At 53.7% G+C, this 24,878-nt stretch overlaps 1 protein-coding gene across 1 annotated transcript in view; it reads left to right on the top strand.

The window, feature by feature from the left end:
• Positions 1-24,878, top strand: part of IGF2R (insulin like growth factor 2 receptor) — a 103,695-nt gene that overhangs the window by 32,102 nt on the left and 46,715 nt on the right. The window contains exons 5-16 of the mRNA XM_018053434.1: positions 3,761-3,893; positions 4,347-4,476; positions 6,282-6,387; positions 9,746-9,908; positions 10,066-10,234; positions 11,095-11,198; positions 17,211-17,375; positions 19,844-19,984; positions 21,549-21,692; positions 22,757-22,894; positions 23,668-23,815; positions 24,279-24,456. Coding sequence (XP_017908923.1) covers positions 3,761-3,893; positions 4,347-4,476; positions 6,282-6,387; positions 9,746-9,908; positions 10,066-10,234; positions 11,095-11,198; positions 17,211-17,375; positions 19,844-19,984; positions 21,549-21,692; positions 22,757-22,894; positions 23,668-23,815; positions 24,279-24,456 — 1,719 coding nt within the window. The remainder of the gene's footprint in view (positions 1-3,760; positions 3,894-4,346; positions 4,477-6,281; positions 6,388-9,745; positions 9,909-10,065; positions 10,235-11,094; positions 11,199-17,210; positions 17,376-19,843; positions 19,985-21,548; positions 21,693-22,756; positions 22,895-23,667; positions 23,816-24,278; positions 24,457-24,878) is intronic.

The following is a 24,878-nucleotide window of genomic DNA, read 5'->3' on the forward strand; positions in this document are numbered from 1 at the left end:
TGAAGGTGTGGAGGGCATCTGCTCTGCCTTAGGTAGGGACAAGTAGATAAGAACACAAGAGCCTGATGCTTTCCTGGCGGCTCAGTTGGTAAAGAGTCTTCTTGCAACGTGGGAGACCCAGGTTTGATCCCTGGGTAGGGAAGATCCTCTGGAGAAGGGAATGGCAACCCACTCCAGTATCCTTGCCTGGAGAATCCCATGGGCAGAGGAGCCTGGGAGGTTCAGCTCATGCAGTCCATGGAGTTACAGAGAGTCGGATACAACCGAGCGCCTGACACACACAAGAGCCTGATGGCTGCAGCAGGAGCATTGGTCTCACCCCCTGCAAGTCATAGGAAAGCGTTTTCCCTCTTCTCTGTCTTCAGTAGGATTCGATTGCGTCGTATAGGCTATAGTATAACTTCAAGGATTATATTAAATGTAGAAACACTCATTATTCCTCTTTAAGAAAAAACAAACCTAGGCTTGGTTTAGTGGCCGTGTGGTCTTGATCTCCACCCGTTATTAGTGTCTCCTCATTGCTTCTGTTGGTTTGGCTTCATCGGATTTAGAGTGGAGTGATGGGCAGAGAGCATGGGGCGGGGATGGGCTCCAGAAAGTGCCGTCTAAACCCACCCGAGTCATGCTTTGCTTAGTGGATCCCGGTGGAGTCCTCTTAGATCGTAATTTCTTTACAAGATTGTGGACACGCACCCCCTACCATTCCACCCCTAGGGAACACAGAAAACGCACTCCTGGCAAGTGCGTGGTCCTAGCGGCGTTGCATAAATATGGTTAATGTACAGACGCACACCGTTAACAAGGGTGACTCAGTGTGCTGTGTGTGGAGCTGGCAGAGACCCCCTTTGCCGGCCGCCGCATTCCCGGGGCTGATGAATGTCTCCATTGCTCGGCTCAGCGGAGCAGGAAGTGGGAGGACTCTCCCCAGGAGCCTTGCTTGTTTTTCCGACGCTCGCTCCAATTCTGGGGGGCGCTGCGTCGGGCGTGTCTCCTGTTCCTTCCTGGAGTCGAGACACAGCCAGCAGTTGCTTGTGGCCTTGAGCCGGGGCGAGGGGGGTTGGGGGGGTCTGCAGGCCTGGCTCACGGAGATCCCTCTAGCCTTGGGGTGACACAGAGCTAGTTTAAGGCAGGTGGCCCCCCTCCCCGCCTGCTGGGTGCTGTCCTGCTCACTCTCTTCATCTCGTAGCTGAAAAGTTGCTTCTTGTCTCCCGTCTCATCAGCCAGCCCAATTCCATCCCCCTCCTCTGAGTTAACACATTTCTGTTGACTGTATTACTCTGCTAGGGGCTGCAAGCTTTGAATTTGCAGGATCAAGGGCTGCGTTACTTCCACTGGAGCTTTGTCACGGTCTGCAGTCATCCTGCTCTTGCTCTTCGATGGCCTTTTGGCAGGACGTGGTGCCGTGCGTGGGTTCTGCCTCCTGCCCTCGGCCCGCTCTGTGCCTGTGCCTGCCCTCCTTGCTGGCATCTAGCTGTCGGGTCAGTGTCACAGGCAGTGGTAGCTTTGCTCTAAGGGTCTGGTTGACATGAGTTTGGGTCCCCCTCCCCCACCTCCGCCGAGGGGGTGCGAGTCCTTGGGTTTAATCCAGTAGCTCTCTCTGAAGTCTCTGCAAACAGAACAGGGGAAGAGGGTTAGTGGGTCAGAGCATTCCTGCAGGGTTGATAGCATCTTTCCGAGAAACATTTAAAAGCTAAACATTAACATGAAGCAGTTAACCTTTGTAAATGACCCTGCCTGTGAATAGCTTCACTTTTCCAAACGAACAGTTTAGGGAAAATTACCCACTGGAAATGATGAAACAGACTATCGATCCTTTGAAATGATTTGCAGAAAACATGAGTTTTTAGAATATTTCTTGGCTAAGGCAATTAAAACGATGTGGTATATTACTTTGCAGCTGAGATTTGGGGGCTGTTTCACATAAACTTGGTGAGCAGGCATTTACTCAGGGGCACACCTGTGGGCTTGGCTGCTTTGCCTTCAGACTTTGGTGGAGCTTGGAAAGCACAGGGTCTTGCCCGCTGTAATGGGTTTCATGTGTAACCTCCCCCCGGACCCCTTTTTCCTCCCCTCCGCCAGTTTTATCGAGGTGTAATTCACAAGTAAAATTGCATATATTTGAAGTGTACAATGCAGTGGTTTGGTTTAGTCCTTGATTTTTTAAAAACAGAAGGCCATTCATTTATAGAGATGAGAGAATACGTGTGAGCTGGAACCCAGTGGGGCGTCCCTGCTGATTCAGATGGGAAAGAATCTACCTGCCAAAGCAGAAGGCCTGGGTTCAATCCCTGGGTCAGGAAGATCCCTTAGAGAAGGGCATGGCAGCCCACTCCAGGATTCTTTTCCTGGAGAACCCTGTGGCAGAGGAGCCTGGTGAGCTACAGTCCCTGGGGTGGCAAAGAGTCAGAGGTGACTGAACAACTCACACACACTCAAAGCGTGGGCCGGATGCCCAGAGGAGGAACTTCAGGCTCCGAGCCATGTCCTAAGCCTTGCTTGGGGCCGCAGCAGTGACATCGCCCCCGTCCTCAGGAGCTCACTCGCACGTTAGCAGGTGGAGGTGTCTGGTGACAGACACCAGTGCAATGAAGGAAAAGGGTGGGGGAGGCACAGAGAGAGCGGGAGATGTTGAAAAGGCCACGCCAAGCAGGTGACGCTCCCCCCGGGGCCTGAGCAAGGTGAGAGGGGATGCCAGGAACTATTCCAGGCAGAGGCAGCGTCACTTTCCTGGGGTGAAGTGCCCCTCGAGGCCAATGTGACTACGTGGAGTGGTCCCCAGGGTTGGAGACAATGGAGAAGCTGGGATTGCACCCTCATTGCGATGGGAAGCGGCCCCTGGTGGATTTTGAGCAGAGTGATGTGACTCGAGGGAATTTTGTTTAATTTTTTAAAACTTCTTTTTTTTTTAGTTTTTCCTTTATAAGCTTTTTATTTTATATTGAGGAATAGCTGATTAACATCACTGTGATGGTTTCAGGTTGAATAGGGAAGGGACTCAGCCATATATACACGGGTACCCATTCTCCCCCAAACTCCCCTCCCATCCAGGTGGCCACAGGACATTGAGCTGAGTTCGCTGTGCTGTACAGCAGGTCCTTGTTGGTCCATTTAAAATTCAGCAGGGTGTACGTGTCGATCTCAAACTCCCTAACCCACCCTCCCTCCATCCTTCTTCCCGGCAACCCCTAAGTTCATCGTCTTAAGTCTGTGAGTCTGTTTTCTAAGTCAACTCAGCTGCATCGTGTCTTTTTAGATTCCGCACATCAGGCATGTCATAGAATATTTCTCCTCTCTCTGACTTGACTTCACTCGGTATGTGACAATCTCTTGTGACTCGGTGGAATTGTTAAAGGGTTGATCTGGTGGTTGTAGAAATATTGGCTCAGAGTTGGGTACATGGAAGCTGGAACCTAGAGGGCCCCTTAAAAGAGATTATTGCAGGCAGGAGAGGACTTGCTGCCAGGGTGATGTGAGGTGGTTGCTAAGGGAGGGTAGGGACAGGGAGCCATGAGTGGGCACCCTGGTGGAAACGGACCGGGTGGCAGGGAGGGAAGGGGCAGGCAGGAGATGCTCACGGGAGCAGCCAGAGCCCTGCAGGCCTTGATTATGTGGTCCTCGGGGGCCTCACTGGAAACCCTGAGGCATGGAGCCCGGTGTCATGTGGCAGAGGTCACAGGCTTTGCCGTGCCCCTGCCCCCCTCCCCCCGCCCCAACCCGAAGGCGTGTGTGGAAGCCCCTCCTTCTCCCTTCTCTCTCCCAGGTGCCATGTTACGCTTTCGACAGAGGGCTCAAGAAGCATGATTTAAACCCACTGATCAAGACCAGCGGTGCTTACTTGGTGGACGACTCTGACCCGGATACATCTCTGTTCATCAATGTCTGCAGGGATATAGGTCTGTGTCTGAGGGCATCAGGGGTGGGAGTGGGGGAAAGATTGCTTCGGAGGCTTCAGTGCCTTTGCCCCAGCACCGTAGGGTTCCCGTGGCTCCTAGAGGAAGGGGTACATCCCTTAGCCACTAGCCACGTCCCATCAGTTTTATGTCCCGGCTTCCCAGCCCCTCCTGCGGACCAGGGGCAGAGCCAGCATTCCAATGCTTCGTCCTTGCTTTCCAGCTGCTTGGCTGGGCAGAGAGCTCATCCCCTTGTCCACTTTCAGAGCGGGCCTTGGCTTGCCCAGGGTCTCGGGATGGGATCCTGCTCGTCCTTGTTTCCAAATTTCTTTTACCTTATATTGGAGACTTTAAGAAAATTTGCAGTTTTTCTAAGAGCCCCTGGACCCAAGGTTTGAGTGTGATTGCTGTGCCCGGCGCATGGTCTGATGCGGTGCCATGTGTTACCTCTTCCAGATGCGCTCCGGGCCTCGAGTCCGCGAGTGCGTGTGTGTCCCCCCGGCGCGGCCGCCTGCCTGGTGAGAGGGGACCGCGCGTTCGACGTGGGCCGGCCCCAGGAGGGGCTGAAGCTTGTGAGCAATGACAGGTCAGTCTGTGGTTGGCAGGGGCAGTTCTCAGCAAGAGCCTGGCTTTTCAGGGGAGCTGCAAGAATACCCCTTTTCACCAGGGCTTGAGAAAGGCCTTACCAAGTGACTGCTACTTCACACATGCTTATAAACTTACTGGTCATTGCTTGAGTTGCATATTCTTGGTGACTTTCTAATCATTTGTTTCTTAGAGCAGGAACACGTTTATCGTGATGCAGGCAGCATCCATCCATATGGGTTCCATTTCATGAATTCGCCACTACCTTATGTTGTGTTTGAGTGTCTTCCCTGCTTCATCGCCCCTGACATCAGTTTTATGTCCATAGTTTTATCTCTTCTTTAAAAAAAAAAAAAAAGTCCTGGAGGGCAAGCGGCAGGAGGGCCACTTTGCCGTTGTCCTTCTGGGTACAGTTTGCTTCCCAACTGGGGTCCGGTGGGCCCCCTAGCCCGCCGTGGGCCCCCTAGCTTCTGGCAGGGGTGGTTCACTTTCTCTTAAGGAGCCCTGCTGTTGACACATGCTCTCCTTCTGACTTGTGTTTGCCCCTGGCTTGGCAGAGAGCTTGCTGTCTCCGGTGGGTCCCACGTGACCACGTCCTGAACTTGGAGTGAGGATTTTTATCCACTCTCTGTTCCCGGAGCCCTTTGGTAGACGTCTCACTGCACCTGCTCCCGTCTGGAACTCGTGGTGTATCAGCGTGTGCAATTATAGGCTGCACTCTGTCCCCAGAAAACACTGGCGTGTGACCTAAATTGAAGCATGCTGGGAGATTCCCACATGTGCGAGTGTGTCCGCCTGCCAGGGCCGCCCAAACCGAGTGCTGCAGGATGCCCAGGCAGCTCCTCTAGCTCCCTCTCAGCTCTGGAGGCCGAGGGGCTCCTCCTGAGACCCTTGGTCTCAGCTTGTGGACGGCTGTCTCCTCCCCATGTCCGCTTGTGATCTTCCTTCTGTGTGTCTGTGTCCCGAGCCCCTCTCCTTATAAGGACAGCTCTCTTGTCTCAGGGGCCCACTCCAGCGACCTCATCTTCATCCCCTCCTCCAAGGCCCCCCGTGTCCAAATACAGTCATGTCAGGGATGCTGGGCATCGGGGGCTTCCGCTTGTGAAATTTGTGGGAACAGAGTTCAGCCTCTCACCCTGTCTTCAAGTGATAAACGGGCGCTTCTTCCTGCTGGCAGGGGCTGGAGAGGACTCTCCGGAGAGCGTGGGCATGGAGTGAAAGCCCAAGGTCACCTTCAGAGACCAGGAAGGTCGTCTGTTTTTGGTGCCTCTGCGGCCACGGCCCGCAGCGAGGCCAGTACCCCATGGACCTTTCCAGGGTCTGTCTGCCTGCCAGTGGGAGGCCATGTGGCCAGTGCTCTGGGCGGTTATCAGGTTTAAAAAAGAAAGTCCTCGGTTTGCACTGAAAAGTTGCCATTTAGAGAGGAAGTGGTCTTGCAGCCTCGTGGGCTGAAAGGCGCTTGGCCAGCTGGGCTGTGTTTGTTTTGTTTTGTTAGATGGTTTATGATTTTGTTCCTTGTCCTCCCGACAGCTTTTCTAAGAACTTAAGTTTACATGGTGATTATTTGGCTCTTTTTTTGGGTTTTGTTTGTTTTTTGAGAAAGTACAGCACTCATTGACGTTCACTTAAATTTTATGTCCCCCAAATGAAAATAAACACGAGTGAGTCTGTCCTGTGGTGTCTTTTATGTCTGTGACCTACATCTGTTCTCCTCTCGCCTAAATGAGGGTGCCGAGGGCAGCATGAAGTGGGCTGTGATGTCCGCATTGGTCACGCTCACTCTCTCCCCGACGTGTGCATCTCCAGGCTCGTCCTGAGTTACGTGAAGGAAGGGGCCGGCCAGCCAGACTTCTGTGACGGCCACAGCCCAGCGGTGACCATCACGTTCGTGTGCCCGTCGGAGCGCAGAGAGGTGAGTGGCTTGACCTGAGCTCTGCACCCCAGCAGCGTTCAGCGGTCCCTCGTCCGGGGGTCCCCGTGGGGGAGAAGAGCCACAGTGGACGGGGAAGCCAAGTGGGCCCGGGCTAGACCCGGCCATGTGCTGAACGTGCCTGGTTGGCTGTGTACCATTTCGCAACCAGCCCGAGGGGCCCCCGTCTACACCCGTAGGATGGTGTTTTCGTTCAAGGGTCGTGTGGGATGACATCCGGTAGTTCAGGGACAGATTTTTTAAAAAAAAAAAACTTCACAGCAAGGCGGCTGTCAGTAAATATTTGAAAAAAAAAAATGTACATATGGTCCTGAACCTGTGGATTTCACGTGTCTGTTGACTGCTTCGGGTGAGGCAAGGTAAAAACGGCTAAGTGGTTTGTAGGAGCATAGTAAGAAACGAGTCGTGCAGATGGCGTGTAGGCCTGGCAGACAGCGCTCTGGGGTTCCGGGGGTGGGTACCAGTGTAGGGGAAACGAGGGCCCGAAGGGAGATTCCTGCAGCCTCAAGAAGCGTGTTCGCCCCCTCACCTGCATGCCCGCCCCCTGCCCACGGGCAGATTGATGACTCACTGTTTACTCAAATTCCAGTGCCAGCTGTAAACTCCTTGAGGGTAGGGCCTTGCATCTGCTGTGTCCTTGGGCCCCGGGCCAGCGCAGTCCCTCAGGTCCTTTGCTGCTTAAGTGTCTTTGCAGATGGCAGTGCTGCTGAAGGGAGGCGTCCCCAGGGAGGAAGGGTAGGGCTTTCCTCCAATTTATTTCTGCCTGTCCTCCCCACAGAATGAAGTAGGAGGAACGGAATTCTTTTGCCAAAGAATGTCCTCCCCCAAACAAACGTGGAATTTGCTCTGCTTTCTGGCTGGCAGCTGGCCGTTTTGTATGTGTGTGTGTGTTGCGGGTTGGGGGGGTGTGGAGAATGAGACTATAGTGCGGGTCCAGCCAGATTTCCGGGGCTGCGTGGTGTCAACTCAGCCAAGACCAGGCGGGCCAGTAAACGACGCCGGTCCCGAATGTGATCGTGAGAAGTGTCATTTATACTTTTTTTTTGCATGTATTTGTGTATTTCTTCTTTCCATCATACAAGTGGGAATCAGAATTAGGGAGATGCTCTAAGGTGGCCGTGGTCTCGGTGTTTCCCCCTCTGATCTGTGCTGCGTCCAGCGAGCCTCATTCCACATTCTCACGGGGGAGACAGTGGAGAGTGCCCCTCCCTTCTCCATGGGACACGAGGCGGTCGAGGCTGGTGTGTCCTCCATGGCGCTTACGAGGTTCTGTGTCCAGCCTGACTGTCGCCTGGGCAGAGCTTGGGTGACTTAGGCCCGGGGCCCTTAATACTTAGAAGGTTTATTGAAGCATTTTCACCGGCTCATTAAATGCTTTTAGAAGCTGGAACTTTAGTAAAACGTTCACCTTGTCACATAAATCTCTTTTAGAAAGCTTTACTTGAATTTACATACTGTAAAAATTCGCCCAGCCTAAGTGCAGTTTAATGGTTATTAGTGCGCTAACCGAATTGCACAATTATCGCCTCAGAACTTTTCCATCACCCAGAGAAGCCTCGTGCCCAGCCACCATCACCCCCTGCTCACCCAGCCTTGGCCGCCACCGAGAGCCCCGCCTCTGCCCCTTGGCCTCTGCCTTCCCCGACCTCCCACGTACGTGGAGTCACACGGCCTTGGGCGTCCGGCTGCTCTCGCTCAGCGCTCGGTCCACATCTCTGTTTGTTTGTCAGGCCGCCCTCAGCCAAGGGGTTAGTTGGGGCATCGATTTCCTGAGTAAGCGGTCGGGGCTGGACTTGGACCTCTGCAACTTGTTGGCCACGTGATGGTGAAACTGGCACTGGGCCCCATGTCTGGCACTCAGCAGGTGTTCAGTAAGCGTTGGCAGCGTGAGGTGCCCAGAGGCAGCACGGCTGCACCTGATGCCAGGGCCGGGGAGAGGACCACTCCTCCAGGGACATCAGAGGGTGGCACTGCATCCCTGTTCACAGTGACTTCCTGCTCAGCACCCATCCCAGAGGGTGGGCTTGTGGGTGGGGTGACAGCCTGGCCTCACCCGGGAGCAAAACTGATCTGAGTACAAGTGAAGCCTGCCCAAGACCCTGTGGACATTCCTAGGAAGGGGCTAGGGACCATCTCCCTGTGGATATTCATAAGAGAGGGCTAGGGACCATCTCCCCCATGGACATTCATAAGAGAAGGCTAGGGACCATCTCCCCCATGGACATTCATAAGAGAGGGCTAGGGACCATCTCCCCCATGGACATTCATAAGAGAGGGCCAGGGACCATCTCCCTGTGGATATTCATAAGAGAGGGCTAGGGACCATCTCCCCCATGGACATTCATAAGAGAGGGCTAGGGACCATCTCCCCCATGGACATTCATAAGAGAGGGCCAGGGACCATCTCCTCCATGGACATTCATAAGAGGGGGCTAGGGACCATCTCCCTGTGGATATTCATAAGAGAGGGCTAGGGACCATCTCCCCCTTGGACATTCATAAGAGAGGGCTAGGGACCATCTCCCCCATGGACATTCATAAGAGAGGGCCAGGGACCATCTCCCTGTGGACATTCATAAGAGGGGGCTAGGGACCATCTCCTCCATGGACATTCATAAGAGAGGGCTAGGGACCATCTCTCTGTGGACATTCATAAGAGAGGGTTGGGGACCATCTCCCCGTGGACTTTCATAAGAGGGGGCTAGGGACCGTCTCCTCTATGGACATTCATAAGAGGGGCTAGGGACCATCTCCTCCATGGACATTCATAAGAGAGGGCTAGGGACCATCTCCCTGTGGACATTCATAAGAGGAGGCTAGGGACCATCTCCCCTGTGGACATTCCTTGGAGGGTCTAGGGACCGTCTACCCCATGGACGTTCATAAGAGGGGTCTAGGGACCATCTCCCCCGTGGACATGCCTAGGAGGGGCTAGGGCCTGTCTCCCCAGGTGCGCGCAGATGCAGTGATTTCCACCCCCCTGGAGGGGCCGTCCATCTGGCGCCTGTGACAGAAAGGAGTGGACAGACCACAGGCCCTTCACACATGGTGACTGCTAGCCACGGGCGTGGTGGGGCAGGGGAGACTGCGTTCAGGGCGGGTTCCCAGGCTGAAGTTTGCATGTGACTCTGAAAGGGACTGGAAGAGCCGCAGAGAAGCGGGGTTGTCAACAGTCAAATCATCACAATCCGTTAGGGGCCGTGGCGGTACTAGAATGAGAACAACGTTAAAACCCCAGTAGCACACCCTTGAGCTTTTCCGCAAGCAGAGAAACTCTGTCTGCATTTGAGCCGTGTGAATAAAATGAATCTTTCTCCCTTTTTCTCCGGGTTTGTGGCAGGGCACCATTCCCAAGCTCACGGCGAAATCCAACTGCCGCTTTGAGATCGAGTGGGTCACCGAGTACGCCTGCCACAGGGATTACCTGGAAAGCCAGAGCTGCTCCCTGAGCAGCGCGCAGCATGACGTGGCTGTCGACCTCCAGCCGCTGAGCCGGGTGGGAGGTGAGTGGGGGGGCCCTGAGGGCCAGGAGGGGCCCCGGGCTGAGCACTCCCTGCCTCGGGGTGGGCGCTGCAGGTCAGACGGGAGGAGGCTGTGCTCTCCCAGGCTTGTGCGCGTCGCGAAGCCCCTTCTCGTGTGTCCCCCTTTCCTCAACCTCAGACTCCTTGTTCTACACTTCGGAGGCAGATGAGTATACATATTATTTGAGCGTCTGCGGAGGAAGCCAAGTGCCCATCTGTAATAAGAAAGATGCTGCGGTGTGCCAAGTGAAAAAGGCAGATTCCACTCAAGTCAAAGTGGCCGGGAGACCCCAGAACCTGACCCTCCGGTGCGTACAGCCCCCGTGTGACTCTCAAGGGCATCCTGCATGTCCCTGTGAGGCCTAACACGCTCCCTTGCCAGCCGCCTGCTTCCATTTTCCACAGGGAAGTCAGCTAAGTGCAGGGAAGTCAGTTAAGCTGGCATTTTTTTTCTTGCTTGAGTCAGGCAAGTACCGTTTGTTGCTGACCCAGGTGGATGTTTTTCCTAGCTTCACAGTACAAGTGCTTCTGTTAGTACGGTTTGTTTTATAATCTGTTGTCTGTAGGGAACTGTACTGTAGCAAAGTTACTTGATTAGTTGATATGGCTTTTGCGAATTTTACAGCTTATGTTTCTTAGAAGTTTTGAGTTTTCTCATGCGGTTTGAGAAATCTGAAACACCACTGGCATCACACCCAAGAGTTGAACAACCAGGCAAATGCATTCAGGACAATTCTCCTGACCCCTGAAGTCAGGAGTTACCTTCACAAAAGCTTTTATCAAAGCGTTAGTTCTCTGAAATTGTCATCCGGGGTCCCTCTGTCAGACTTTCTGTGGCAGTTGCTGGTAGAGCTGTGTCTTCTTGGGCATAAATTATTTTGTACGGAACCCCAAAATGAGAGCAGAAGAGTCCCCATGTTCCCAGTAGAACCTTTCGCGCTTTCATCCAGCCAGTTATCACTTTGAAGTGAGAGGATGACAAGCGCATCCATTTGGAACTCTTCCTCTGGACGATCCTGCCCCAGACGGCGGGAGTGTGTCCCCAGCTGTTTGTGTCTGTGCTGGTCTGTGGATGGTGTGCAAAAGTCTTAATGTAGAAATGCTTAGACGTTCAAGTTTCTTTCTTGTTTCTACCAAACGTGTGTGTGCGTATGTTACAAAAACCTAGGTACTCGGATGGAGACCTCACCTTGATCTATTTTGGGGGTGAGGAGTGCAGCTCCGGCTTCCAGCGGATGAGTGTCATCAACTTCGAGTGCAATCAGACAGCAGGTGAGTGCGCTTGAGACAGTGGCAGCTGTGCGTCAGTGGGCCGGGTGCGTGGAGGCAGAGGGGTGGGGGGTGGTCAGACCTTCTCCTGCAGACAGGGCCCCACAAGGCCCCCTCTGTGGTAGCGGGCAGGAAGACCCCCACCCCCGCTGCCAGCGGTGGACACACACATCCTGTTTCCATGTTCTGTTTGTTCTGGGAGTGGGCCCAGCATTGGGCTCGCTGGGAAAGCCTTTCTGTTCCGCATTCAGCTCTCGCTGGAGTGTGGATGGAGCCTGTGGGCTGGGCTGCTCACCACCTTCTGGTGGGTTGTCACCCAATAACTCTGCTTCCAGGAAACAAGTTTCTAGGTGAACCTTTTCTGCAGTTGGTTGCCCTGCTATAGAGGTTGGATTCCAGGGATTGTAAGAGGCCACAGGGCAGCTTTAAGTGGAGTGGAGGGCTTCCCTGGGGGCTCAGATGGTAAAGAATCAGCCTGTGATATAGGAGACTTGGGTTTGATCCCTGGGTTGGGAAGATCCCCTGGAGGAGGGAATGGCAGCCCACTCCAGTATTCTTGCCTGGAGAATCCTGTGGACAGAGGAGCCTGCTGGGCTACAGTCCCTGGGGTCCACGACTGAGCAGCTAACACCCTGAGTCTTCCTAAGCGACTGAGAAGCTTCCTCGAGGCCGCCATGGCGCTGCCATTTCCTCCCCGCGGTTGGGGTCTGTTGAGAGGTGATGGGGGCCTCACCCTCACCAGAGCGCCACCCTCTCCCAGGCCCCCCAAACGGTGGCCCCCCTGCTTCTCTGTGTGCTGGCCGGGCCTCAGCCCAGAGCTGCAGCCTGGGAACCGCCCGAGCCCGGCCCCAGCCGCATGGCCGGCCAGCTCGCCCCATCCCTCCACCCCGAGGGGCCCCTGGTTCCTCCCTCTGTTTGTTTTGTACGTTCCCATGGAAGAGCTTTAACCTTCTGGTCCCGGGGCAGGTTCCTACGTGATTTACCGGGGGTCTGGGAGAGGCAGCCGTGCGTGGCGGGAGCCGAGCTTTAGAGGCAGATGTCTGAAGGTGAACGCGGGCAGGAGAGGGGGTGACTCGCCCCCGGGGCCCAAGCAGAGACTCACCTGGCATGAAGCAGGTGGGAGGGCATCAGGGCGCTCCTCAGTTCCCATTGGCCCCTGCCGCCGTCCCCATGGTTCACGGCCCTGCTTGGGGTCTGTCAGCCCCCCTTACTCCCTACGCGCGTCCTGGTCTTCACGTTGGTGTCGTGTTCTCAGTTGATTCATTGAACACGTCTTATTGATTCCTGTCTGCGAGGCCTGGGGACGCCTTGATGGCTGCGAGCTCTATGGGTGTGTGCAGAGCAGAGGCAGGGGGAGACTGGTGCTGGGGACCACAGTGCAGGGTGGTGCGGGCAGGGTCAGGGCGCCTGGCAAGGTCTGTTGCTGGGGGCCTGTGTCAGGAGGAAGGTGCCCAGGTCAGTGGGCTGGTGTCTGGGTCCCCCCTGAGGACTAGGAGGTGCTGTGTGGATGAGGCGTATGGGACAGTGCGGGGCTGAGCCAGGCGCCAAAGATTGGGGGCCAAGGGGTTGACGCTCGTAGCAGGAGGAGCAGCTCGTGCAGAGGTGGGCATCGGGGTGGCCGTGAGCAGGTCAGAGCCGAAGGCCCCAACCCTGGCTAAAGAGAGTGTGGGGGGCATTGTGGGGATCTCATGTCCTGCGGAGGGTCTGGACTCTGTCTAGAAACCAGTGTACAAGGGCTGGTTGGTGGGGCAGGGGGGGAGTGGGACACACATCTGGCTTGGGTGCGGCCTCTGGATCTGTCTCCCTCCTGTTGGAAGGCCCCGAGCCCCTCTCCAGATTCTCTATCCCTCTGCCGTCATCCCCAGCTCCTCCGGGCCCTCAGGAGGCCCTCTTCGAAGTCCACCCCTTCCTCTCCTCCTGGGCCCCCCGGGAAAGGCAGCCTCCTCCCTGCCCCCAAGTCCCCCTCCCAGACCCTCGGGCGGCCTGCCCCCACCCTGGCTGGGTGGGCGGCTCTGCTGCGGGCGCCCTGTGTGGGCCAGGGCCCCCTCCGCCCGGTCGCTGCCGCCTCCGGCCGTGCGTCTGCGCTTTTTATTAATGACTTGGCTGAGGTGGTCGGGAATGCGCTGATCTCATCTGGGCACGTTGGGAGGATCGAATGATCACCCCCGAAGACCGCAGGAGGATGTTGAGGAGGGCCCCTGGTCAGGGACTCCCAGGAAAGACCCGGGAGTCGAGCCAGGAAGCTAGAGAGCCCAAGTGGCCTGGAGACTGGAAAAACGATTAGAGGTCATGCTTTTTTTTTTTTTTTTTCCCTTTTTGTTAGGAAAGTTTTCGAATCTATAAGTAGAAGGAACATTACGATGAAAACTTACATGCCTACCCCTCAGGCTAAACAGTCGTTAATGTTTTACCAAATTTGCTCCATGTTTATATGCTCCATCACATCAGCGATGGATCGTAACGCTGCACCCCGACTCCGAGAGAGGGCATTCCTTCATGTAACCTTGGTGCCAAAGAGCTGGCAAGGTGAACGGTGATGCTCTAATCCTGAAGACACTTGTCTTCCTAGGTTCATTTTGTTGCGACTGGTGACACAGAGACCCGACCCGGAGACTTTTAGATGTTTTTGTGGGAGACTTTGAGCCCCTTTCAGGCTGGAGTTGGATTATGAAATATTTAAAGCTCCTTCCAACTCTGTAATTTGGAGCTAACTATATGTACTATACTGCTGCTGTTGCTGCTAAGTTGCTTCAGTCGTGTCCAACTCTGTACGACCCCATAGATGGCAGCCCACCAGGCTCCCCTGTCCCTGGGATTCTCCAAGCAAGAGCGCTGGAGTGGGTTGCCATTTCCTTCTCCAATGCATGAAACTGTGTGTAGTCTAAAATTATTTCACTGTTGCTTTATATGAGTTTAAGTTTAGAGAACTTAGAGAAGAGAAGCCCTTAGTGGAGTCTCATGTTTATTGGATAAATGTAATAATGTATTTTTTGAATGTTTGAATGGGTGTTAATTGGCCATGGAATCTTGTGAAGGGTGGTTTATAGTTCAGCTTGGATTTCCAGGAATTATTTAGGCTTATGAGTTGAGGGCGGAGAAGGCAGTGGCACCCCACTCCAGTACTCTTGTCTGGAAAATCCCATGGACAGAGGAGCCTGGTGGGCTGCAGTCCATGGGGTCACTAAGAGTCTGACACGACTGAGCGACTTCACTTTCACTTTTCACTTTCATGCATTGGAGAGGGAAATGGCAACCCACTCCAGTGTTCTTGCCTGGAGAATCCCAGGGACGGGGGAGCCTGGTGGGCTGCTGTCTATGGGGTCGCACAGAGTCGGACACGACTGAGGCGACTTAGCAGCAGCAGCAGCATGAGTTTAGGGTTTCCTGCTTTTCAAGACACAGAGGTGCATAAGTTTCTTCCTTCCATCCATGATGTGTTTTCTTTACCATTTGTTTCAATAACTTAACATCTCGTTTGATGTAATAGATCTTATTATTGGTGATCCTGTCGAACTAGGACATTAGACTGTTTTGCGGGGAGGAGTTACGTTAGCCTGGGCTAGTAAAACACCGTCCGCAAATCCAAGGGGCAGGTGATCACATTTAAGACGTCGTTTCTCTAGTCTCCGTGCAGGTCTCGGGGGCCTCTGCTCTGTGCGGTTGCTTGGAGACAGTGCATTTTCTACCTTGTATTGCTGCTGTCTGTGGATGTGGCCTCAGGATTCCACAAAGGATGGGAACTGCAGTTTTTTTTTTTTTTTTTAAATTTAATGGGCCAGAACTAAGAGACCTGACCCAACTTCAAAGGCTGGGAGGCAGGAAATGTGGTTGAGCTTTGTGCCCTGAGGGAAGGTTGAACCGGTCTGGCGAGTGGGCAGCCCCGTCTCTGTCGGGGCAGAGGAGGAATGGGGCGGGTCCCCGGCTATGGAGCGAAGAGTCCGCTTCGCCTCCCGCTGGTCGTGGAAGCCGCATACCCTGAGGCCGCGTAAAGGGTGTGCTGGGAATGAACCTGTGCAGGTGGGGTACCCAGGAAGCTTTCGGAATTGCGTGGAGAGCACTGATGGAGAGATTACAGAAAGTCACCCTGATCCCGCTGGTGGGTGGAAACCCATAGGAAAATAGCGGTCCTGGAGGCAAGGCCATTGTGTGTTTAAAAAGCCACGTGGTCTGAATGAACGAGTCATTTATTTTAATATTTTAAATTATCCGACTTGTTTGTAATAGTTGTATAAGAATTGTAAGAATGAACCTAGTATTATGTGTTTGAACCTAAAACCAACCAAACAAAAGAAACGTAGATTGGTAGTGAGGAGTCTTAGTTTTCTATTCTCTAAAAGTTCTCCGAGGAGTTAAATAAGAATGCAGGTCAGGGGCAGGCCGGCCAGTGGTTATTTAAATTTTACTTAAAATGGACTCTCCCTGTGGATCATTAGGGTGTTTCAGATGCAAACCTAGCTCCTAAGGGAGGATGACCCTAGAACCATTCACAGTACTATTGGTATTTAATCGTCTGTGAAGTTACCTGGTAAAAGAAAAACACTCTGAATGCCTCAGGTTTTCAGGAAACACAAATCTTTTCTGATTCGTGAAATACTGATCCAGCGGGGAGCAGCGTAAACCTTGTGGGTGGATTGGGGGCTCAGGAGCGCTGAAAAAAGCTGGAGGAGCTTCACTGGGGGGCTTCACATGGGGGGCATCGTTGTCCCAGCTAGAGAGGATGGGCTCTGTGTTGCTGGTAAGGAGGTTGGGAGCACTGGTTCTTAGAGAGAACAGCTTAGGGTACTTAAAAAAAAAAAGTTCGAAAAACAGAAGAAAGAAAAAACCCGCAGTAGCGCAGGGAAGTACTGCTGCTTTGCGGCTCTGAGTCTGGCTCTGGGGCCAGACCGTCTGGGTTTGATTTCTGGCTTTCTAGCTCTGGAGCCATAGGCAAAGTACTTAGCCCTCCTAAATCTCCAGAACGGGGCTGAAACTGTCCTCGTACTACAGGGTGTGAAGGATGAAATCCTCGGATGGATGTGGAGCCCTTAACGCAGACCACGTTGTTTGCCATCCAGCCCCGCGGAGAACGCTGGGTTTAGCCCTGCCCACCTTGGCTTGAGCTCCGTGTGCAACTAGCCGCTGTTGCTGGTGTTACAGCTGCGACGATTAAATTATTAAAGATTTAATAGAAGTTGCAATTGAAGCAGCGTTCACTCTTGGTGCAAAATATTATCTCCCTTTTCGTTAGAACATTGTTCTCTTCAGGGCACTGAACCTTAAGAAAGGCAAGTCGTGCAGGAGGTCCAGAGGAGGATTATAAAACCATCAAGGGTGGAAAACCGGCCGTTGTGCCAGCAGCGCACTAGCTCGGAAAGGCAAGGGGATAGAATTTCTCGTTGGGGAAAAGTCAACAGGGTTTGCAGAATCCCAGGCTACGTGGACCAGGGAAACTGGCTTGCAGGGAGGGCTGATGGATTGGAGGACAATTTTAGAGGCCCACATGTGCCCGAGTCCCCAGGATTTGGGATGCTGGCCCCTCTGGGAGTGAGGTTACTAGACCTGAGTGCCCTTCAGCTGGGGGTAGGGGGAGGCCCAGACCTCCTCAGACCTTATCTCTCTTCTCTGCTCATATCAGGGACGAGTCCCTGGGGACTTGTCCTGCTCACAAGCACATCATTAAGACTGTGATGGTCCTGGAACCGGAGTGACGCCCTGGTCTGACTTAAAAGGGTGTTTATGAGCCTCTAGGAAGCTGACCGCCGGCCGTGAGCTGCCTAGCACTTCCCCGGGGGCTCACACCCATTGAAAACACCCTGCTGTCCTGTTGAGGCCATCCTCCTGAGATGAAAGGGGCACAAGGCTGACCGCAGGGGTTCTGCCTGAGACACTCTGGCCTGGGCGCCCTCTTATCTCTGGGGCTGGAGCCCTGAGCTTGTTTGCCTGCTTGCCTGCCCCGGGGGTCCCGTCCTGTGTGCCATCGGGCAGTCCTGGCGTGTCTCACATCGCGGTCACTGTCTCCCTTTCGGCCTGACGCAGGTAACAACGGCAGAGGGGCTCCTGTGTTCACCGGGGAGGTGGACTGCACCTACTTCTTCACGTGGGACACGAAGTACGCCTGCGTGCACGAGAAGGAGGCCCTGCTGTGCAGCGTCTCTGACGGGAAACAGCGCTTTGACCTGTCGGCACTGGCCCGGCACTCAGGTAGGCGGCCGGAGGTGCACGAGAACCTTCCCTCTCGCCTCCTGCCCCACCAGTGTGGTTGGAAATGCTGTTACTGTTCTCTTTGTCAACTGATCGTATCCCAGCCCTTCCTCCCTTCTCACGGAGCAACATGAATTATCAGAGATGACACTGACTCAGGAGGTGAGATATCTGAATTTGAGGTCAGCGTTATTGTTCCCAGTTGGAGTGCCTTGGGCTCCTCTTATCATAGTTTAGTGAAAAAACAACCAAGTGCCTTCTGTGTGCCAGGCCCTGTATTTTGTGATTAGAAACTTTTTTTTTTTTTAACTCTTGTTGCTGAGAAGGTAGATCTTAAAAATTCTCACCACACATACAGAAATTGCTAGTTTCTTGTGATGAATGTTTATCTACAGTACTGAGGTGTTCATTTCACAGTGTATACATATATCGAGTTGTGTTGTATATCTACAGCCAGCATGTGGCTTCCCAGGTGGTGCTAGTGGTAAGGAATCCACCTGCCCATGCAGGAGACCTAAGAGACGTGGGTTCGTTCCCTGGGTCGGGAAGGTCCCCCTGGAGGAGGGCGTGACAACGCATTCCAGTGTTCTTGCCTGGAGAATCCCCGTGGACAGAGGAGCCTGATGGGCTGCAGTCCATGGGGGTGGCAAAGAGTCAGACAGGACTGAGAGACTCAGCTCAGCATGGCACAGCACCGACGAGTTGCCTCTGTCACAGGGAATAGCACGTGACAGGCAGGGTGGCCCGAAGCTGCATAGCACCAGCTGCTATGGGAACGATGACTCATGTGTTCTGAGCCCCCGCTGCTGAGGGCCGCTTTACGTTGGAAGGAGGATCCCTCTGTTGTGGGTACTAGTCAGGGAACACGAGCCCCATCGCAGATGCCCTCAGGTAGTGGATTGCCCCGGGAGTTACCATCCCGGTGCTCTTGTGGTTCAGCACCTCTGAGCCGCGGGCCTGGGGCTGTGGTTCCCTTCTGTAGGCTGGTGGAGAGGTTGGCCTTCTGTCTGCTGGGCGGGTAGGGCTCTCCGCTCTGCTCAGACCGGGGTGCGAGGCCTCTGCTGCCACGTCCAGCTGTGTTGACTCAAGCAGCTTGCCCTCCTCCTCCTCCCCCAGTTTTTCCTTGCTGTAAACTGAGTGCTGCTTTCTAATCCCTCTCTTCACTTTCCTTTTTTTTTTTTTTTTTTGGTAACCATTCCTCTGTCCAAGGCCCAGCCTGAGGTCTGTGAAGGATGCAGAGATGTGTTCAAGCTCAGCTGACTTTGGCCCCCCTCTCTGGTTCCGTGAATAATCAGTCCTGAATATTCTTTGGAAGGACTGACGTTGAAACTGAAACTCCAATCCTTTGGCCACCTGTGCAAAGAACTGACTCATTGGAAAAGACCCTGATGCTGGCAAAGATAGAAGGCGGGAGGAGAAGGGGATGACAGAGGATGAGATGGTTGGATGGAATCACTGACTCAATGGACATGAGTTTGAATAGGCTCTGGGAGTTGGTGATGGACAGGGAGGCCTGGCGTGCTGCAGTCCACGGGGTCGCAAAGAGTTGGACACGACTGAGTGACTGAACTGAAGTGGTTCTTTGGGAGCAGGGTGTTTTTGTGTAGCGTTTGCACCCAGGTAATTGAGATGCTGTGAAATGAGACCTAAAATCCTTCCCTAATAGTTAGATGTCCTTCTGCATGAAGGCCCCTCAGCCCTCCCACCGCAGCTTTCAGAACCGTTTGTCCTTGTTTTGCAAGTGGTCCTTCCAGGTTGCTGACAGCCCTGTGTAGTGAGTGGGTTGTGCTCCCGCTGATGAGGGGTTTTCGCTGTAAACCCCGGACTCCAGTCTGTGCAGGAGCATCCTCTCTGTGTGTACGTCCGCCTTCCCTCCCGGTCCTCAGTGATGTCTGTGGGGGCTGTTTGGGGACGGTCCGCCTTTGACTTGCTCTCTGCTCTCAGCCCCTGCTGCTTCTACCTCTGTGGATGTTTTCTGTTCAAACACGACTGGGTCGTGAACGGTTTTGAGTTCAGGGACCACCCATGTCTTGTTTATCTTCTGGGGGCCCCTAGTGCTAAGCTCCGGGCCGGGTCTGCCTTATCTGTGGTCTGGAGGCAGATGCGTCGCCCGTGGCCTGCGCCTGCCAGGTCCCAGCGCTGGCGCCTGGCTCTGCTTTTCAGGTTTTTGATTTCAGACTCTGAGGCTTGGGAGAACTTTTGCTGTTTAATCCTCAGGTCGTCCCGGTAAGCTCCCTCTTCTGAGGAGCTGTTTGGGGCTGGTTTGTTACTGTCACGTTCAGAACAAGCCTAAGATTCCCCCTGTGTGTCTGTGCCTTCAGCCTGCCCAGGTCCAGAGATGTGAGAGCCTGTTTAGTGACCACGGGCCTTTACCTTCTGCTTCATCACCGTCTATGGTGTGACTCACACAGAAAAGCAATCACTGCCTAGGGCTAGAAAAAGCTTTTTTTGTTTTCTCTCGGTTACAGAACTGGAACAAAATTGGGAAGCTGTGGATGGCAGTCAGAGGGAAGCGGAAAAGAAGCATTTCTTCATTAACATCTGCCACAGGGTCCTGCAGACGGGCCAGGCACGGGGCTGCCCCGAAGATGCGGCCGTGTGTGCCGTGGGTGAGTGGTACCCTGTGGTGAGCCGTGCCTGTGCGTGCAGGCGGAGCTGGGCTGCATCCAGGCTGGAGGGAATGAAGATGAGCTTCCTGTGGTTCATTACAGCCTCCTCTCTCTGGGTTCAGCACATAAAGGATGGGAGGGAACGGAGAGTTTAATGACTCAGATGTAGGGAACTGGGGCACTCGGGCGTCTTGAAGAAGGCGGAAGTCTTCTGATGTGGGCTCCCTAGAGACAGAAAGAAACGTGGGAAAATCCTTGGTTATCTTTTCACCTTGTAACCCGAGGAAGAGAACTGCCAGTGCTTGTATAAAAAAAACTGATTTTGATTTGTTAACGACTGTACTGCCTGGAATTGTTCAAGAATTATGGCTTCCGGGGAAGGGGACTCTCAGAATCTTGTATGAGAGAAGTGGACGGACCCTTTGAGTTCCTTTGGCTTTTAACTGTGTTGGCCGCAACTTCTCAATTGAATGTTAAGTGTTTAAACATGTTACTTAAGAGTCACCTGGAAAGCGACAGGCAGAATAATTGGAATCTGTTTTGCAAGCATTAGATAAGCGATTGTGAATTGTTAACTTTTTAATTAATTTTTATTGGAGTACAGACTCTTTTTGTTCCTTGGTAGCTTAGGTGGTAAAGAATCTGCCTGCAATGCAGGAGACTTGGGTTCAATCCCTGGGTCGGGAAGATCCCCTGCAGAAGGGAAAGGCTACCCGCTCCAGTATTCTGGCCTGGAGAATCCCATGGACAGAGGAGCCTGGTGGGCTACAGTCCATGGGGTCACAGAGAGGCAGACATGACTGAGCGACTAACACGCAGTTGCTTTACAGTGTTGGGTTAGTTTGTGCTGAACAGCAAAGGGAATCAGCTGTATGTATACATGTATCCTCTCTTTTTTGTATTTCCTTCCCATTTAGGTCACCACAGAGCAGTGGGTAGAGTTATAAGGGATTGTGAATTTAAATTTGAAATCCAGGTTGGATTTTAGGAATTACTCCAGGCTTCAGAATTGGTGGTGTGTCTTTTTAAGCAGGCGTGTCCCTGCCTTTATTTAAGGACTTGAGACAGAGTTTCATTGCTTTATCGTAAAAGTCACTGAACCAAGAATTGAGTGGTCACCTGCTTGGCCCCCTGAACAGATTTAGTTTCTACTTTGGTCACGGGACAAATGCTTCCCCCTCGGTTTCAAATGACCTTGTGCCTCAGGGCAGCTGAGGCCCCCCTAAATGGGGGAGCGTTGTTGTTTTCCGAGATCTCGTGACAGGCACTTCTGCCTCTGTCTGCCTCCCCTGCCCTTGAAAGATGCTGTGAGTCACTCTCACACTTTCCTCCTCCTCCGCCTAGAGGTGCCCGTGGGGTCCTCAGCGAGGCCGCCCCTGCTCGGTCAGACGTGTTACTCGCGTCTGGAGACCCACTGACCGTCCCGCGCAGGCTTGGCGGGCCGGGAAAAGGGCCAACACACACCTGTGGGCCTCAGCTCCCTCTCGGTACCTCTGCATCTGTGTTGTTAACCCCTTTTGATCCTGTCTTCTGTTTTGTTCCCCCTTTGCTTTCTCTTTTCTAGATAAGAACGGAAGTAAAAATCTGGGCAGATTTATTTCGTCTCCCACCAGAGAGAAAGGAAATATTCAGCTCTCTTACTCAGATGGTGATGAGTGCGATGGTGGCCAGAAGATAATGACAAATATAACGCTCATGTGCAAACCAGGTACAAATGAGAAGCACAAACAGAAAACGTGGGGTCTCCCGGGCTCCTGCCAGGGGCACCCGCGCAGTCTCTGTTTCCCGAGTTCCTCCCCGGCCACCGCTGGGACGACGCGGTAGAGCACTGAGGTCCAGAAGCGTCGCGGTGGCCCCGCTGGATTCTGTCGCCCCCGCCCCAAACCAGCCCAGAGATGGAGAAACCATATGGTGTCCGAGGGGGTCATGTTGCAATTTTCCAGATGAGTTATGCTCTCGGCACGGCTTCCACTTCCTTAGGCCTGGTGCCGGCCGATCGTGGGGCCCCCTGACTTCCTCCAGAGGGGGACCATCACGAACGGCTCAAAACGTCATCCATGACCTTAGCGGGCACACAATAAACACTCCTCTTAATCTGCCTTTATTTATAGGTCCGCATTGTTTTCCAGGGGTCAGGATCTATATATATATATCTGCACATTTTTTATGTTTCTCAAAACGTGGCATTCTGTGAATGCTCTTCTGTGTCCCACGGTCGTTATTTATCATCTGTCGGGACTTCCTTGTTGCTGCTGGCTTGGTTTTACTATTTTTACTCATTTTTCTCTATTGTTGGATTTATAACGTTTCCAGCATTAATTGTGCTGTGACATGTCCCCGCTGCCTCCTGTTGGAAGATTTCCTTTGGATAAATTCCCGGCTGTGAGATAAGTTCAAGGACCGGGACAGTATTTTTTTTTCTTTTTTTAAGATTGTAAAACATACATAACATAAAGTTGACCATTGTAAAGGATTTGTAAGATACACATAATCTGAAACTCGCCCCTTTAACCGCAGTTCAGTGGCGTTAAGCACCTTACGTTCACATTGTACGTTACGTACGTGTACACCACCGTCCATCTGCAGAACTTTCTTGTCCTCCCAAGCTGAAGCTGTGTCCCCGTTAAACACTAGTTCACCCCCACCCTTGTCCTGACCCTGTCGGTGTGACCACTCTAGCGACCTCAGATCAGTATTTATAGAGCTGGTTTGAGAACCATGGAAGCTTCTCGAGACCTGATCAATGACCAGTCTGGGTATGCCCATCAACAGGTGACTTAGAAAGTGCCCCGGTGCTGACAACCTCCAGGGCTGACGGCTGCTTCTACGAGTTTGCGTGGCGCACGGCCGCGGCCTGTGTGCTCTCCAGGACTGAGGGGGACAACTGCACGGTCTTTGACTCCCAGGCAGGTGCGTGTCCGAGCGCCCTGTGGGGCAGCCTCTCCTGCAGCCACTTCAGCTGGCTTTTGTTTTCTGGCTGCGCTGGATCTTCATTGCTACTTAGGCTTTGCTCTGGTTTCGGGGACCGGGGGGCTACTCATTGCAGTGGTTTCTCTTGTGAAGTGTGGGCTTCAGTGGTTGTGGAGCACGGGCTTAGCTGTCACGCCCACGTGGGATCTTCCCGGATCAGGGATCGAGCCCTGTGTCCTGCATTAGCAGGCCGATCCTTAACCACTGAGTCACCAGAGAAAGCCTGCTTGTTTTCTAACATTTTCTCTCTGAGTGTTTCAGAGTTGATAACCTGCTTCAGAATTTATAGTAATCCTGTTTGACCAGAACTCTGAAAATCTGGTGTTTGAGGCTTACTTGAGATAATGAAAAAACCTCTCTGATAGTTATAGTTGCAGTGGGTTTGCTAATCATTAGCCCAAGGAACACGGGAAATAAATCGTGTCTGGAAAGACATCCCGAGTGCCTTTCTGGCCGTGAAACCCACCATAGCCTTTTCAAGGTCATTGTATTGTGATTGTGGTCCCGTTTCTGACACACCGGTGGTTCATTCAGCCAGGAATTGTGGGCTCTGACTTAGGCGTTGGGTGAACACGGCAGGAAGGGGTGAGTGAGGCGGTGGAGGAGGCCCATCCCCGGGGGGCGGTCATAACGTCTCCATGCCGTCGGGCCGGCCCAGCTTCTGCTGCACCCCACGGTCTGACCCGCCTGGGGTGCTTTCGGCTCTTCCTTAGGGTTTTCTTTTGACTTGACGCCTCTCACGAAGAAGAAGGACTCCTACAGGGTCGAGACGGACAAGTACGAGTTCCACATCAACGTGTGCGGCCCGCTGTCCGTGGGTGCCTGCCCACCAGACTCGGGGGCCTGTCAGGTGTCCAGAAGGCAAGTGGCCGCTCTGCGATCCGGGCGCGCCCTTGGGTGTCCTGCGTGCGCGCGGATGTCGTCCTCCAGGACAGCTCTGCCGCTTGCCGACGTCCTTCCCCAACGATCCTTTAAACCCCAGGAGGGCCTGGACTAAGGGCGTTCAGTTTCCAGAGGAGGGGCAGGACAGGAAGTGGGTGCGTGGGGTGGGGGTGGGGGTGGCCCTTGCTTCTGTGCAGTCAGCACTTCTTGGCCACCTGGGGGGATCTATGCCCACGCTTCTCCAAGTTCATTGCAGCGTTAGCTCAGATGAAGGGAGCTGGGCCTTGAAGCAGTGCTGACAGGTCCGGCGTTGGGGTGGGGTCGCCTTCCCGCGCCCACTGTGCAGAGATCCTCTTGCCCAGGTCCTGGCAACCCCCACGCTCCCAGTGTCGCCCAGCGCTGGTCCCACTGTCTTTTCTGAGAAACGCTTGGCTTGTTTTAGTGATAGGAAGTCTTGGAACTTGGGACGCAGCAACGCTAAGCTTTCGTACTACGACGGGATGATCCAGCTGACCTACAGGGACGGCACACCCTACAATGACGAGAAGCGCACGCCGAGAGCCACGCTCATCACCTTTCTCTGTGACCGAGACGCCGGAGTGGGTTTCCCTGAATATCAGGTGGGAGCCGCGGGTGCTCGTGTGCGTCTGCGCGGCGACGGGGGTGAAGGAGGGAGAGGTCGTCAGTCTCGTAAAGGCGGGGGAAGAGAAGAGAGCGGGTGGAGGCGGGGCTCGTGATTCTTCTGGAGCGAAGGAGGTTCTGATGGAGCTGACACGTGAGCTGGAATGGTCCCCGGGGAGAAGCTGTCACGCTGTCTGGCTTCCCGGGCCTTATCCAAGAGCCTGTCGTGGGCCCTTTATTTAGAAGCAGAGCCGTTATTAGTCTGGTTTCCTGGGCACATCCTCAGCTCCTTTGATTTTAATTAATCCTTTTAGATTTGCCAGGGGACATGGGCAGTGTGTATTTTCTGACCAACAGTGGGCCTTACCACCCTCAGTCACAGTCCTCGATACTGCTGGTTCGGGGTACAAACCGCACAAAA

Source organism: Capra hircus, chromosome 9, assembly GCF_001704415.2.
Source record: "Capra hircus breed San Clemente chromosome 9, ASM170441v1, whole genome shotgun sequence".
Lineage (NCBI taxonomy): Eukaryota > Metazoa > Chordata > Mammalia > Artiodactyla > Bovidae > Capra > Capra hircus.